General features: G+C 46.3%; 2 protein-coding genes across 2 annotated transcripts; one reads left to right on the forward strand and one right to left on the reverse strand.

Annotated features, from left to right (window-relative positions):
* Positions 1 to 8,919: 8,919 nt before the first annotated feature.
* LOC123073751 (Bowman-Birk type bran trypsin inhibitor) lies at positions 8,920 to 9,703 on the forward strand. The gene is made up of 2 exons (XM_044496795.1): positions 8,920 to 9,120; positions 9,210 to 9,703. The coding sequence occupies exons 1-2, from the start codon at positions 8,946 to 8,948 to the stop codon at positions 9,419 to 9,421; spliced, it is 387 nt and encodes a 128-aa protein (XP_044352730.1). The 5' UTR covers positions 8,920 to 8,945; the 3' UTR covers positions 9,422 to 9,703.
* Positions 9,704 to 10,107: 404 nt separating this feature from the next.
* LOC123073750 (Bowman-Birk type trypsin inhibitor) lies at positions 10,108 to 11,170 on the reverse strand. Its single transcript, XM_044496794.1, has 2 exons — positions 10,920 to 11,170; positions 10,108 to 10,827 (listed from the first exon to the last, which is right to left on the reverse strand). The coding sequence occupies exons 1-2, from the start codon at positions 11,047 to 11,049 to the stop codon at positions 10,421 to 10,423; spliced, it is 537 nt and encodes a 178-aa protein (XP_044352729.1). The 5' UTR covers positions 11,050 to 11,170; the 3' UTR covers positions 10,108 to 10,420.
* Positions 11,171 to 16,770: the final 5,600 nt, after the last annotated feature.

Here is a 16,770-nt window from a genome sequence, read left to right on the forward strand (position 1 = left end):
TCACCTCCATAACCGAGAAATATCTCCTTAGTCTTCTAAGGATAATTTTGACCGTTGTCAAGTGATCCACTCCTGGATCAATATCGTACCCCCTTGCCAAACTCATGGTAAGGTACACAAAAGGTTTGGTACACAGCATAGCATACTTTATAGAACCTATGGCTGAGGCATAGGGAATGACTTTCATTCTCTTTTTATTTTCTACCGTGGTCGCGTTTTGAGTCTTACTCAACTTTGCACCTTGAAATACAAGCAAGAACTCCTTCTTTGACTTTTCCATTTTGAACTACTTCAAAAATCTTGTCAAGGTATGTACTCATTGAAAAATCTTATCAAGCGTCTTGATCTATCTCTATAGATCTTGATGCCCAATATGTAAGCAGCTTCACCGAGGTTTTTCTTTGAAAAAATCCTTTCAAACACTCCTTTATGATTTCGAGAAAAATTCTAGATTATTTCCGATCAACAATATGTCATTCACATATACTTATCAGAAATGTCGTAGTGCTCCCACTCACTTTCTTGTAAATACAGGCTTCGTCGCAAGTCTGTATAAAACCATATGCTTTGATCACCTTATCAAAGCGTATATTCCAACTCCGAGATGATTGCACCAGTTATAGATGGATCGCTGGAGCTTGCACACTTTGTTAGCTCCTTTAGGATTGACAAAACCTTCTTGTTGAATCATATACAACTCTTCTTTAAGAAATCCATTAAGATTCGACATCCATTTGCCAGATTTCATAAAATGTGGCAATTGTAACATGATTCGGACAGATTTAAGCATCGCTACGAGTGAGAAAATCTCATCGTAGTCAACACCTTGAACTTTGTCAAAAACCTTTTTGCGACAATTCAAGCTTTGTAGATAGTAACACAACTATCAGCGTCTGTCTTCCTCTTGAAAATCCATTTATTCTCAATGGCTTGCCGATCATCGGGCAAGTCAACCAAAGTCCATACTTTGTTCTCATACATGGATCCCATCTCAGATTTCATGGCCTCAAGCCATTTTGCGGAATATGGGCTCATCATCACTTCCTCATAGTTCGTAGGTTCGTCATGATCAAGTAACATGACCTCCAGAACAGGATTACCGTACCACTCTGGTGCGGATCTTACTCTGGTTGAGCTACGAGGTTTGGTAGTAACTTGATCAGAAGTTTCATGATCATCATCATTAGCTTCCTCACTAATTGGTGTAGGAATCACTGGAACTGATTTCTGTGATGAACTACTTTCCAATAAGGGAGCAGGTACAGTTACCGCATCAAGTTCTACTTTCCTCCCACTCACTTCTTTCGAGAGAAACTCCTTCTCTAGAAAGGATCCATTCTTAGCAACGAATATCTTGCCTTCGGATCTGTGATAGAAGGTGTACCCAACAGCCTCCTTTGGGTATCCTATGAACACACATTTCTCCGATTTGGCTTCGAGCTTATCAGGTTAAGCTTTTTCACATAAGCATCGCAGCCTCAAACTTTAAGAAACGACATCTTAGGTTTCTTGCCAAACCACAGTTCATACGGTGTCGTCTCAACGGATTTAGACGGTGCCCTATTTAACGTCAATACAGCTGTCTCTAATGCATAACCCCAAAACGATAGCGGTAAATCGGTAAGAGGCATCATAGATCGCACCATATCTAATAAAATGCGGTTACGACGTTCGGACACACCATTACGCTGTGGTGTTCCAGGTGACGTGAGTTGCGAAATTATTCCACATTGTTTCAAATGAAGACCAAACTCGTAACTCAAATATTCACCTCCACGATCAGATCGTAGAAACTTTATTTTATTGTTACAATGATTTTCCACTTCACTCTGAAATTCTTTGAACTTTCAAATGTTTCAGACTTATTTTTCATCAAGTAGATATACCCATATCTGCTCAAATCATTGGTGAAGGTCAGAAAATAACGATACCCGCCGTGCGCATCAACACTCATTGGACCGCATACATCAGTATGTATTATTTCCAATAAGTCTGTTGCTCGCTCCATTGTTCTGCAGAACGGAGTCTTAGTCATCTTGCCCATGAGGCATGGTTCGCAAGCATCAAGTGATTCCAAAAGCCCATCAGCATGGAGTTTCTTCATGCGCTTTACAACAATATGACCTAAACGGCAGTGCCACAAATATGTTGCACTATCATTATCAATTTTGCATCTTTTGGCATCAATATTATGAATATGTATCACTACGATCGAGATTCAATAAACCATTCACCTTGGGTGTATGACAACAGAAGGTTTTATTCATGTAAACAGAATAACAATTAATATTTGACTTAAACGAATAACCGTATTGCAATAAACATGATCCAATCATATTATGCTCAGCGCAAACACCAAATAACATTTATTTTAGGTTTAACACTAATCCCGAAGGTAAAGGGAGTGTGCGATGGTGATCTTATCAACCTTGGAATCACTTCCAACACACATCATCACCTGGCCCTCAACTAGTCTTTGCTCATTTTGTAACTCCTGTTTCGAGTTACTAATCATAGCAACTGAACCAGTATCAAATACCCAGGGGCTACTATGAATACTAGTCAAGTACACATCAATAACATGTATATCATATATACTTTTGTTCACTTTGCCATCCTTCTTATCCGCCAAGCATTTGGGGTAGTTCCGCTTCCAGTGACCATTTCCTTCGCAGTAGAAGCACTCAGTTTCAGGCTTGGGTCTAGCTTTGGGCTTCTTCATGGGAGGTGCAACTTGCTTGCCATTCTTCTTGAAGTTCCCTTTCTTTCCCTTGCCCTTTTACTTGAAACTAGTGGTCTTGTCAACCATCAACATTTGATGCTTTTCTTGATTTCTACCTTCGTCGATTTCAGCATCACGAAGAGCTCAGGAAACGTTTTCGTCATCCCTTGCATATTATAGTTCATCACGAAGTTTCAGTAACTTGGTGATAGTGACTAGAGAACTCTGTCAATCATTATCTTATATCGAAGATTAAATTCCACTTGATTCAAGCGATTGTAGTACTCAGACATTTCGAGCACATGCTCACTGGTTGAGCTATTCTCCTCCATCTTGTAGGGAAAGTACTTGTCAGAGGTCGCATACCTCTCGACTTGGGCGTGAGTCTGAAATACCAATTTCAGCTCTTGGAACATCTTATATGCTCAGTGGCGTTCAAGACGTTTTTGAAGTCCCGGTTCTAAGACGTAAAGCATGGCGCACTAAACTATCAAGTAGTCATCATACCGAGCTTGCCAAACGTTTATAATGTCTGCATCTGCTCCTGCAATAGGTCCGTCACCTAGCGGTGCATCAAGGACATAATTCTTCTGTGTAGCAATGAGGATAATCCTCAGATCACGGATCTAGTCCGCATCATTGCTACTATCATCTTTCAACATAGTTTTTCTCTAGGAACATATCAAAAATAAAACAGAACAGTAGCATGTGCCATTTATCTACAACAACATAGACATGCAAAATACTATTAGGTACTAAGTTCATGATAAATTAAATTTAATTAATCATATTACTTAAGAACTCTCACTTAGATAGACATCCCTCTAATCATCCAAGTGATCACGTGATCCATATCAACTAAACCATGTCCGATCATCACGTGAGATGTAGTAGTTTTCAATGGTGAACATCACTATGTTGATCATATCTACTATATGATTCACGCTCAACCTTTCGGTCTCAGTGTTCCGATGCCATATCTGCATATGCTAGGCTCGTTGGGTTTAACCCGAGTATTCTGCGTGTGTAAAACTGGCTTGCACCCGTTGTATGTGAATGTAGAGCTTTTCACACCCGATCATCACGTGGTGTCTCGGCATGACGAACTGTAGCAACGTTGCATACTCAGGGAGAACACTTATACCTTGAAATTTAGTGAGAGATCATCTTATAATGCTACCGCCGTACTAAGCAAAATAAGATGCATAAAGGATAAACATCACATGCAATCAATATAAGTGATATGATATGGCCATCATCATCTTGTGCCTTTGATCTCCATCTCCAAAGCATCGTCATGATCACCATCGTCACCGGCTTGACACCTTGATCTCCATCGAAGCATCATTGTCGTCTCGCCAACTATTGCTTCTACGACTATCGCTACCGCTTAGTGATAAAGTAAAGCAATTACATGGCGATTGCATTTCATACAATAAAGCGACAACCATATGGCTCCTGCCAGTTGCCGATAACTGTTACAAAACATGATCATCTCATACAAAAATTTATATATCATCACGTCTTGACCATATGACATCACAGCAAGCCATGCAAAAACAAGTTAGTCATCCTCTACTTTGTTGTTGCAAGTTTTACGTGGCTGCTACGGGCTTAGCAAGAACCGTTCTTACCTACGCATCAAAACCACAATGATTTTTCGTCAAGTGTGCTGTTTTAACCTTCAACAAGGACCGGGCGTAGTCACACTCGATTCAACTAAAGTTGGAGAAACAGACACCCACTAGCCACCTGTGTGCAAAGCACGGCGGTAGAACCAGTCTCATGAACGCGGTCATGTAATATCGGTCTAGGCCGCTTCATCCAACAATACCGCCGAATCAAAGTATGACATGCTGGTAAGCAGTATTACTATTATCGCCCACAACTCTTTATGTTCTACTCGTGCATATAACATCTACGCATAGACCTGGCTCGGATGCCACTGTTGGGGAACGTAGTATTTCAAAATTTTCCTACGATCACGCATGATCTATATAGGAGAAGCATAGCAACGAGCGGGGAGAGTGTGTCCACGTACCCTCGTAGACCGAAAGCGGAAGCGTTTAGTAACGTGGTTGATGTAGTCGAACGTCTTCGCGATCCAACTGATCAAGTACCGAACGCACGGCACCTCCGCGATCTGCACACGTTCAGCTCGGTGACGTCCCTCATACTCTTGATCCAGCTGAGGCCGAGGGAGAGTTCCATCAGCACGACGGCGTGGTGACGGTGATGATGAAGTTACCGACGCAGGGCTTCGCCTAAGCACTACGACAATATGACCGAGGTGGAAAACTGTGGAGGGGGGCACCGCACACGGCTAAAGATCAACTTGTGTGTCTTTCGCGTGCCCCCTTGCCCACGCATATAAAGGAGGGGGAAACGGAGACCGGCCTAGGAGGGGTGCGCCTATAGGAGGATTCCAACTAGGATTCCCAATCCTAGTTGGAGTCCCCTTCCTTTTCCAAGAGGGGGGAGAGGGAAGGAGTAGGAGAGGGAGTAGGAAAGAGAGGGGGGCGCCGCTCCCACCCTAGTCCAATTCGGACTTGCCATGGGGGGGGGGGCGCGGCCACACCTTGAGGCCCCTTTCTCCTTTTCCCGTATGGCCCATTAAGGCCCACTACTTTCCCAGGAGAATTCCCGTAACTCTCTGGTACTCCGAAAAATACCCGAACCACTCAGAACCTTTCCGATGTCCGAATATAGCCTTCCGATATATCGATCTTTACGTATCGACCATTTCGAGACTCCTCATCATGTCCGTGATCTCATCTGGGACTCCGAACAAACTTCGGTCATAAAATCACATAACTCATAATACAAATCGTCATCGAACGTTAAGCGTGCGGACCCTACGGGTTCGAGAACTATGTAGACATGACCGAGACACATCTCCGGTCAATAACCAATAGCGGAACCTGGATGCTCATATTGGCTCCTACATATTCTACGAAGATCTTTATCGGTCAAACCGCGTAACAACATACGTTGTTCCCTTTGTCATCGGTATGTTACTTGCCCGAGATTCGATCGTCAGTATCATCATACCTAGTTCAATCTCGTTACCGGCAAGTCTCTTTACTCGTTTGGTAATGCATCATCCCGCAACTAACTCATTAATCACATTGCTTGCATGAATAATAAACATTTATCATGATATAAGGAAATATAAATAACAACTTTATTATTGCTTCTAGGGCATATTTCCTTCAGTATGGGGTTTGCTGTGCGGACTTGATGTTCTTTGAGTCACCTACTCCTGCTGTTATCCCAGACACACCGCAGGACCTGACTACAGGAGTGGTCAAGGTTACGAAGGGTTACCTGTCTGAGGCGCGGATCATGTAGAGGCTGAATGAGCTGGCTCCCGGTTACTCTCATTGGGAGCTTATCCGGCTGGATGATAATTTATATAAGGTTGATTTTCCGTCAGCGGAAGAGCTGAAGAAACTCCTTAAGTTTGGTATAGCACGCGTGCCGGGTACAGAGTGATTTCTTGAGTTTGATGCTTGGAAGCAAACAGAACCAAAAGGCACACCTTTGTCTCAGGTCTGGGTTCGATTTTCTGGGGCACCTTCTAAGCCTCTCAATGATGCCAGGGTGGTCTGCAGTCTAGGGTCACTGATTGGGAAGACCGAGCGTGTTGATATGCAGTTTACTCGGGCTCACGGGGTGGCCAGGTTACTTGTCAGCGTTCTGGCTATTGCGCATATACTGGATGTGGTCAGGTGGACGCATGCCGGCATGGTGTACAAACTGGATATTGAGCTAGAGGATGCTGAGATGTTTCAGGAGGCACTCCTGGGAGGGGGTGATGTTGACATGTCTGATAAGCATGACGATACGGGTAACAGGGAGAAGCACGATGATGGTGGAGCACGGGAGGGTTCTCATGTGGCAGGTAGTAGACCCACTCCGTAGGCGCCGGAGAATGGTTCAGCACCGACTTCGTCCACACCTGTGCATACTCTGAGGTTTGGGTCCTTTGGGATGCCGTCTTCCGCACCCCCTCGACTGTGGGGTGATCGAGTCGAGAGTGGTGATGCAGATGAGCATGTATTGCCACCCGTCCCGATAGACTCCCTTATTGTTGAGGAGTCCCTGGCTGTGGGGGTTAAAGTGTGGTTCGAGCCCGCCGTGCTTGGCCCGCACCCCGAGTACGAGGAGGGTTGGCGTGAAGCCGACGGTAGCGGCTGGGCAGGAGGCCCAGTTGAAGCTACAGCCAGCGCCGGGACCTGAGCATCTGACCCCGGTGAAGGTTGGTCGCGGGCCGGTGGATCACTCTTGCAGCCCGGGGCCGAGGCGGGCTGGCGAGAGGCCGTCGGGCGCTGCTGGACATGAGGCCCAGGGGAGTCCCGCGCCTCCGCTTGCACCCGCGCGTCCGTCCCAGATGGGGACGCTGGAGGGCTCCCCGACGCAGGTGGGTCACGGGCAGGTGGCCCTTGACTCATCCGCGAGGTCTTCTCCGGCACGATCTTCACCGACAACACATGGACCGCGTCAGTAGGTGGTGGGAGATATGGGAGGAGGCCCTGGAGGCACCAGGTCGCCTCCTTCACCTTCGCCTGGTCTTGTTAGGACAGACGGACCTGAGGAGGAGGTCTTCGCACCACCGGCACGGACTACAGAGGAGGTGATCATGTTTGGCGGACATCCAGACCCGGTGCTCTCGGGCAGGCGCGTCAGTAGCCGGGTTCAGGACCAGCCAGACGCCGACGACTTTCAGCTTGGGCGTGCTATGAGAGCCGCCAAGCTTAGGGACGTCGAGTCTCATACAAGTTATATGCAGGGCTACGGCATGGATCCGTACGTGGTCATTACTCACTCCTACGGCCTCCAGGGCTATGAGAGCTGGCTACTGGGTGCAACCGATGAGAGATGGCAGCATGGGTTTTTTTCAACTGGTTTGGATGGCGGTCGCTGCATATGATATGTCCTTAATGTATCTCCGTCCAGCCAGATGCAGCTTTGAGACATGTATTCTTTATTTATTTGCTTCTTTTGTGAGTTGTACTTTGCAGACCAGACTTTGTTTGTTTCATCGTTTTAATAAAGCGGCCGCATGCATCTCTCCGATGCAGAGGCCGGGGGATGACCTCTTTTTAAAAAAAAAAACAACTTTGATGAGAATAAGCCAATCTGTTATTTATTTTTTTGATGGCTTTTACTATATAGAGATTGCCACGTGAGGTTACCCCTTCGTGCTCACGCACCAATGCACTCCTAGGGGTTTGCTGCCTCTCGCCACGCAACCGCCGGCTTACCTTGCCTCGTCTAGCCTTAGGTCATGGAGACGCGGTGGATCCCGGTCCTTGCCGACAGGAGGGCTCCATTTTTATTTATTTTTATATAGTTTTGGTAAGGTTTGTGTCCTGCTCAGAAAGGCGAGGCAACGACGGCTTTCTGAATATAAAATAAGGTTCTCCTCGCATAACCCCCATTTCGGCGGTACTTCTAGCGTCATCGGAGGGCATGTGAAAATTTGTCTCCAACGGATCTCGCGGGATTGGGTCGGCGTTTATCTTCGGTGGATCCGATCTTCGTTCGGCTATGTTCATGTTTGGATCCTTACGATCTACGATTCTCTTCATCGTCAGCGGTTGTTGTTCTGGTGCGCTAGTCCTCTAGAGCCTTCGCACGACGAATTTCCAATTGTCTACTACAAAAAAAATTGCCCGGCTCTGATGATAGAGGGGCGATTACGGCAGCGTGCCTTCCGCTTGCCCTAGTGTTTGTAGTCTTCGCTAAGTGATCTACAGATCTAGATGTAATTTTACTTTTGGTGTTCTTTGTACTACCTTGACAGTTAATGAATATATAAGAAGTTTTTTGAAGAAAAAAAAAGATTGCCACGTGTTCATCTTATCTTGTTGACATACTCTAATCACGAGTGGAGATGCTCTTACGTGGACACATGAATTTGGTTCGACCTGTCTCCTCTCTCTCCCACGATCGTTGATGACGCGTCCATCCATGTTTGTAGTCACATGCCACGATCGTGCCTGGAATCCTGGATGGATGGATATTGAAAAACAAATGGCAACTGAAGGTATCGAGCCATGCACGCGCCCCATGCGTGCAATTAACAAACAGTAGATCAGGTTCCATGTAGCAGTAGCTTTTGTGCATGCAGCCCGTCTCCAGATCCAGATCTACTAGGTTCGTCTCTGTGTCACCTCCCGATTGGTCCGAGGAGGCTACATATACCGGTACAAATGCGATGCGAACGACCCACAAGCACACATACACACCCAGAGCGAACGAAGCAGTAGCAATCAATCGAACAGCCATGAAGAAGGGAAGCAGCGCCGCCGTCCTGCTGATGCTCTCGCTCGCGGCCCTCCTCCTCGTCGGCGCCGCCGTCGCGGACGACGCCATCATTCGCCTCCACTCCGGTGAGCTTTGAAATTAGCCTCAGCTGTTTTATAGTTAGTCAGTTGGATGTATAGTGCGTGAGCTCGTCGATCTTCGGATCTTGTTGCAGACGCGGGGACGGGGGAGACGAGGCCGTGGGACTGCTGCGACCACCCCGTGTGCACCAAGAGGAGCTGGTGCGGCTGCAAGGACGTGGTCGAGCAGTGCTTCCCCGCCTGCAGGAGCTGCAAGCCGGCCAAGCGAGCGGACGAGTCGGCCCCTTCCGGCTACATGTGCCGGGACGCCTATCACGGCAGTCCCGGGCCTAAGTGCATGCTCTGATTCTCATATCTGTTTGTTGTTCGAGATGGACGTACGGTGCTAGCTGCCTAGCTGACGTGTCTGATGTTGTAGCACTACTACGCTAGCTGCTGGTGAGCCTAGCTGTACGGCAGCGATTGAATAAGATTTTTTTTTTGCGGGAAATCATGAGAGCTTTATTCAAACAAAAGAGCTCCTGGGATCATCAGTCATCAGGCTACTGATCAGGAACGAGGGTTCAGAGTCGAGCCAATTCTCGGTCACCAACAGCGATTGAATAAGATTTGGACACTTACCTTCTTAGGAGCAATAGTATTACCGTTTAATGAAGAAAGATAACAAAAGAGTTTCAAAAAACTTGCACACAACTTCGCTTTAAACTTTCACTTTTTGTAGCATGCGATAATAATAAAATAGTGTAATTTTCAGAGACATTGCATAGAATTTATGTGAGTACATTTCCACTCACCCAACATTCCAAAAATACCCACAAAATAGAAGTAAAATGAAGTAAGAGAGAAAAACCAAAAACAAATGCAAAACACACATAAAAACAGAAAATAAACAAACAGATAGAGAGGAGGGCTGGATCGCACATTTACTGGGCTTCGGCCCAGTAGCAAATCGACTGAACCAAATATGAGGTCAGTTGAGTCATGAAAAAAATAATGAAGCACGAATCTTAGAACAACAATCAACGCCCAAGAAATTGAACGACCCAAATTCAAAATTCAGGCAACTTACAAGTAGCTAAAGTGATATTTGAAATAGGACTTTGGTCAAAGTGGATGAAAGTTTCATGCAGTTTCATGGTTCATGCCGTTTCATCATGAAACGGAAGAAACCCGCACCATTCAGTTATTAAAAAGATAAGATTAAATAGCACTCTGTCTTATACATGATTGCTTGTCCATTTTTTATTTTATGTATAGTCACAAACTGCAGGCTGCTGCAGCAGCATGGCAGGAGTAGGGACGTAGCGTCTCGATCATGGTGCACACCAACGCGTGCGCGTGCGTGCTAGTTACCGCCGGCGGCAAGAGCCTCTGGCGGCGTGCACGTGGGCGGGATGGCCCCGGTGTACGCGTCCTTGCAGACGTTGAGGGATGGGTCCGACGTGGACGGCTCGCACGTCTTGCAGGTCGGAGCGCACTGCTCGACCTCGTCCCCGCAGCGGCACGTCGGCGGGTCGGTCTTGGTGCACGCGGCCGAGTCGCAGCACTCCCACGGCCGGCAGATGGGCCCCGGGTCGCCGACGAACTGGTCCTGGCAGACCTGGAGGGACGGGTTGCGCGTCGACGGCACGCATGCCTTGCAGGTGGAGGCGCACTCGAAAGCCTCGTCCATGCAGGTGCAGATCGGCGGGATCGACCTGGTGCACCGCGCCCGGTCGCAGCACTTCCACGGCCTCTTGGGCGCCGCCATGACTGCTTGTTCAGCAAAGCTGAGGTCAGTTTCTTCATGGACGCATGATGAAGCCATGAAGTAGAGAAATGAGTTCACGCGCGCACAACCGTACCTTGGCCTTGGCTCGGCAGGAGAATGGCACCCACCTCGCCGTCGACAGAGGGGCGGCCGGCGACGAGGAGGGCCGCCTCCAGTGAAAGCATCAGCAGGATGCTAGGAACGATGCATCGCTTCATCTTCATGGCGTGCTTACTGAGCTTGCTTGTGTGTTTGAAGCTGGCTAGCTAGCGACCAGCCGTGTATGTAGCCTCGTGACACCGATGGATCACCTAACGCGTGGAAATCGCTAGCAATGCAACGAGCAGATTTGAATACGCACACATGGCAGCTCTCTATCACATGTGTGTGGATAAGGGCTATAGATTGATGACAAAGTGTTGACTAAAACCGTACATGCGCGTTTTCCATTGATTGTAGCATGGATATGTACGCTGACAATGGAACAGGATAAGTGACGGTACGTCCGGAATTGACTGAATAAAATGCATTGCGTGCACACCACGCTTCTTCACTCGTGAGTAATGTTAGATCCGGATTTGCTGGATGAGAATTAACAAAAATCTCATCTAACTCCTACACTACTTGATTAACAAACAACCAAAAAAAAAAGAACAAAATTCCTACGAATCCCAGCGTAAAACTCAACGGTATAGAAGTTAGATGAGACATAGTAATTTCTCATCTAAATGAGAGCTAATTCTAAATCGTTTCAAAAGCCGGCACTTCTCGTCGTCTCTCGAGGGTCAAGTTGGGAAACAGTGCCACGCAGGCCTGTTTACTCCAGGGTATGGACCACAGCCATCTCAAAGATCTATCTATACACTTGGATGTCATAGATTACCTCACATATAGCGGTAATTGGCGTCTCTGCATCTGATGAACAATAAAATGAAAAATTACTAAAAAAAATCAAAAATAATTCAGATATATTTTTTGAATCAATGATGCTCAGTTGTGAAAGGACCTATTGGAAATTTTGCGGTGTTTGGACAATCGAGGGCCTCTAGTTAAAAACACAAATCTGGTTTTGGAAAAGCTTTAAAAGGCTAGATTGAGTGAACAAAGCATTGGATGAATGTCCAGCGAGATGGTTCACTTTCTCACACTTTCCTATTTCCAGGTATGGAGTTCCATCAGGTGTCCCTTTGCCTTTTTTTGAGGGAAAATTGTGAGAGCTTTATTCAACAAAAGTATTCTTGGGGCAGTTCGCAAGAAGACTACTCACCAAGAACGAGGGTGTAGAGTCTAGGCAACTGTCGGTTACCATAAGTGAGCAAGCATGCTTCGCACACAGATGGGCCGGCAAGTTGGCCGTTATTACATGTTGAACCACAAAAAAATCAAAAGCTAAGGACAGCTCTCCAATTTCATCTAGAATCGGTGCCACGACAGAACGGTTTGTGTGGCGAGAATTCCATAAGTTCACCAATACCATGCAGTCCGTCTCCAAACTCACATGTGTGAGACCTCGTAATTTGGCGAATAGGACTCCTTCCCGGAGAGCTAGCGTCTCCATAATCAACAGGTCTGTCACCCCGTCATGTGGTTTACACCACGAGCCCAGCAGACGAGTAGCCGAGTTCACCACACCTCCCGCTCCTCCTTTACCGGACATAACATCGATGGCTCCATCACAGTTGATCTTTGCCATTCCATGCTCAGGAGGGCGCCACCCATAACCTGGTAATATGGAAGCATGTTGACTGGGCAACTCAAGTAGTGCTAAATCTTCCCTGATCTTCTTCATAGCATTCCTAGGGTCAAGTTGTTGTTGATCATGGACCCATCTATTTCGGGAGTGCCAGATGGCCCACATCACTGTAATGATTTTCGCTCGTTCATTATCTGAAAACCTGCAATCACATAAGATGTCCCGAGACCATGTATCCAGGTGCAGGCGTGGTAGGTGAAAATCGAACAAAGCTTCAGCTTCTGTCCAAAACAATTTTGCATGTGAACAAAGGATCAGTGTGTGCATCAGATCCTCACTCATTGCGACGCATATGTTGCAGCGATCCAACTCTTTGAGGTGCCGCCTTTTCAGAGTTTCTACGGCTGGCAGTATCTTGTTAAGAACACGCCACCAAAAAACCCGTACTTTTGGTATAACCTTGAGCTTCCACAGAGAATTCCATAGCTCTCGTTTGGTCTGTGAGGTGCCTGTATCCGTCCCTTCCTCTAGAGCCAACCGCTCTTTATGAGCCACGAGAGTACGGTACGCAGATTTGACAGAATAGTTCCCTGTTGATTCGAAGGCCCACGCCTGGAAATCCTCTCTGTTAGATAATAACGAGAAATAAACGAGACAAAAAGACACTGATTTTTACGTGGAAAACCCTTGCGGGAAAAAACCACGGAACGCACGACGGCGTATCATTATAATTGGGAGGAGTATTAGATTACACGAGAGGACAAACCCTCTACGTGCTAATCTGGTGGATCTCTCTCTCATCTATTCTATGACTAGTTGGTACTATATAAAGGGGCAAACAACTCTCTTTCTTGGTGGACACGAAACAGAGTTGTAGTCATGCTACGTCTAGCACGGTTGGCATGCCGTAGTCCGGTAGGACTCCATCCGTAGTACAACACTTGTATGGGATTCGGAACACAATAAAATAACACTCCACCTTGAGACGAAATCCCTTACAATAATCATAGATAGCATCAACTCCTCAATTAAAGTCATCACAAGTAAACCTTGTGCCTGGAAACGTCCATAGGACTAATAAACGTCTCATGAAGTCATATTGAGCAAATCAATCAGTAGGTCGTCCAGAAAACAGCACAACTATCAACAAAGCAGACTAACAAAACTTGGTCTCCCAATAAAAGTCCGAGTCTGTGCCACTGACCTCAAAAAACTAAAACTGCTCAATCATCAAATGACATAAGTCATCCTATCTCCTGTGGTGTCTGAACGAGCGCATAGCTCATAGTGCAACATCTTGGTGCACATCGCATTGTGAACAACTCATCTCACGGAATCTGAACGTGCTTCAAAATAGAAAGCACAAACCTCGGCAAACAATACTCATGCAAGAGCATATGGTACGGATGGCATCGCGTGCACCCAAAAAACTGCCGACTTGTAGTGGTTAATGAAAATCCATGACATGGTCATAAACTGTCCTTGTAGAACAACTGTCGGATGAAGGAACCATCTTAACATGCAAGGGAGTTTCAACTCTGCAATAGACCCCTCTTGAAAGAGCAAAGACAACTGAACTGCACTTGAAACTTAACAGCGCTAAATGTTGTAGTATCTAGCAGAAACAAATCAATCTCCTTCTTACACCTCAACTGATTCTCATCACGAACATGAATATCAAAACAAAACCTTCACATGCATGACAGCAAAATACTATGGAGAGAATAGAGTATATGCTGGCTACCAACAGGCTTAATAATAACCTTCTCCATACCTTTTTTTCTTGATAACTGAATTGTGTTCTTCAAATAACTGCAGCAATATTGCATCCATTATCCCGACGGACCATAATCCCCAAGACTCCACCTTGAAGAAAAAATACCGAGTGCATCCTGATAATCGGCTTGTGCCAACAACACTCACATCTCGACTTGCCATAGGGTAAACTTTGTGTCATGATTCAATAGCGAAAGGGTAGTAAATCGATGAACACAAGTAGTACAAGCCGAAGAAAAATTCCTGACAGAATTTAATTTGCGGAGCAAAGAACAGAGTAAATAGCTTCTGATAGTATTAGACAGTGGACGTAGTAGATGAACGAAGAACAAAACTAGCAGTACTAGCCTCACGTAGAGTAGTACTAGTAGCAGATTAGATCAAATCAGGTTTTGCACCTCCACGTGGAGTAGCAACAGCAACCTTTGTGAGCAAAAGCAACTTTGATTGATGTACTAGTAGCAGCGTAGGCTTGGACGTGGAGCAGCAGACAAAACAAAATCGCAGATAAATTAACTTCTGTCTTCACGTGAGAAGTACTGGTACTGCTTGGATCAATTGATGTGAAGCAACGGCAGCAACAACGTAACCTGGTCGGGACTTGATCCCGTACGTGGACAGGAAGAGGTGACCGCGATGGAACACCAGTAGCGGAACAGCGGCTGCCTCGGAGCTGATGCAATACGTGGAGCAGCACTGGAACTCGGCGACTTGCGATTTGACAGCAGCGGCAACACGGCGGGACTTGTGGTCGCACGGATCGCCAGCGAATCCTCTTGAACTCCTGTCGGTCTCGGATAAGCAAAGGCTGCAGCGAAAAACCAGTCGATCTCGGCGACTGGCGGCGGTGCACAGACGTGCAACCCTAATCTTCTCGCTTTTCAATCTCGTATCGACGAGCTTGGCTCCCATACATTTGTTAGATAATAACGAGAATAAACGAGACAAAGGGACACGAATTTTTACGTAGAAATCCTTGCGGGAGAAAACCACGCGGCGTATCACTATAATTGGGAGGAGTATTACATGACACGAGAGGACAAACCCTCTACGTGCTAATCTGGTGGATCTCTCTCTCATCTATTCTATGACTAGCTGGTACTATATAAAGGGGCAAACAACTCTCTTTCTTGGTGGACACGAAACAGAGTTGTAGCATGCTACGTCTAGCACGGTTGGCATGCCGTAGTCCGGGAGGACTCCATCCGTAATAACACTTGTATGGGATTCGGAACACAATAAAATAACATACCACCACTGCGTAACGGAATGTTCAATATTGCTTCAGCATCTGGTGCCAGAAAAGTTCCACGAACCAGATCATGTCGCCACATCCAGCTCTCCTGATCGATCAACTCATTCACAAGCTGGAGTGTCGTGTTCACTGGTTTAAATATAGGGGTCATCGACATAATGTCGGGGATCCACTGGTCTTGCCGGATGGAGATCGTGGTTCCATACCCAACCCGCTTAATCAAGCCTAACTTCAGAGCCTCTCGGCCGGCCACAATTGCTCTCCAAATAAGTGACGCCATTTTTGGAACTGCTGCAGCCATAAACTCCGAGTTAGAGAAATATCTGCTCTTCATTACCCGAGAACATAATGTATCGGGATGCAGCATAAACCTCCACCCGTGCTTCCCCAGCAGAGCAATATTGAATGCCTTGAGGTCACGGAACCCCATCCCTCCTGTTTCTTTTGATGACGCCAATTTCTTCCAGGAGAGCCAGTGCATCGAATTCCGGTCGATGTTACTGCTCCAAAAATACCTAGCCACCCAAGACGTAAGTTTCTTGCACACCTTCTTCGTCAGGCGGAAACATGTCATGCTGAATGTTGGAATAGCTTGAATGGCAGATTTCAACAGCACTTCACGATCCGCACGTGCTAGATCTCTTTTTGAATAACCGAACAACTTACGCCTTGCCCGATGACAAATATGCTCAAAGGTGCCACTCGTGATTCGTCCTACCGCCGTCGGTAGACCCAGGTACCTATTGCTACTCAACAAAGATTACCCAGGCGTTGCTTTAGTTGTTGCCTTCTCTCGGCCGGAGTATTGAGCGTAAAGTATACTGCACTTTTTTCCTTGTTGACACACTGCCCAGAACATGTTGCATAAATATTCAGAATCTCATTGAGCCGGTGAGCACTATCTCCCTTTGCGCTAATAAAGATAAGGCAGTCATCAGTGAAAAGAATATGATTTATACATGGTGGCCTTACTCAAGCCCTAACACCCCTGTCTATAAAAGAGCCATAGTAGTTCAACGGAGAGGTTAAGCCTTCAGCACATAATAAGAACAAGAAGGGTGACGTCGGATCTCCTTGCCGCAGGCCCCTAGAAGGTGTGAAGTACGGCAAGAGTTCCCCATTTACCCGTACTCAAAATTTGACAGAAGTGACACACTTCATGATCAATCGAATGAAATTGTTGCAGAAACGCAGTCGCTTCATGACCGCTTCTAAGTAATG

The sequence above is a fragment of the Triticum aestivum genome, chromosome 3D (assembly GCF_018294505.1).
Source record: "Triticum aestivum cultivar Chinese Spring chromosome 3D, IWGSC CS RefSeq v2.1, whole genome shotgun sequence".
Lineage (NCBI taxonomy): Eukaryota > Viridiplantae > Streptophyta > Magnoliopsida > Poales > Poaceae > Triticum > Triticum aestivum.

Coding starts and splice junctions, on each gene's coding strand:
- LOC123073750 (XM_044496794.1), bottom strand. CDS start 11,049: ATGAAGATGAAGCGATGCATCGTTCCTAGCATCCTGCTGATGCTTTCA. Junction 10,828..10,919: donor CCTGCCGAGCCAAGGCCAAG/GTACGGTTGTGC, acceptor CTGAACAAGCAG/TCATGGCGGCGCCCAAGAGG.
- LOC123073751 (XM_044496795.1), top strand. CDS start 8,946: ATGCGAACGACCCACAAGCACACATACACACCCAGAGCGAACGAAGCA. Junction 9,121..9,209: donor CATCATTCGCCTCCACTCCG/GTGAGCTTTGAA, acceptor ATCTTGTTGCAG/ACGCGGGGACGGGGGAGACG.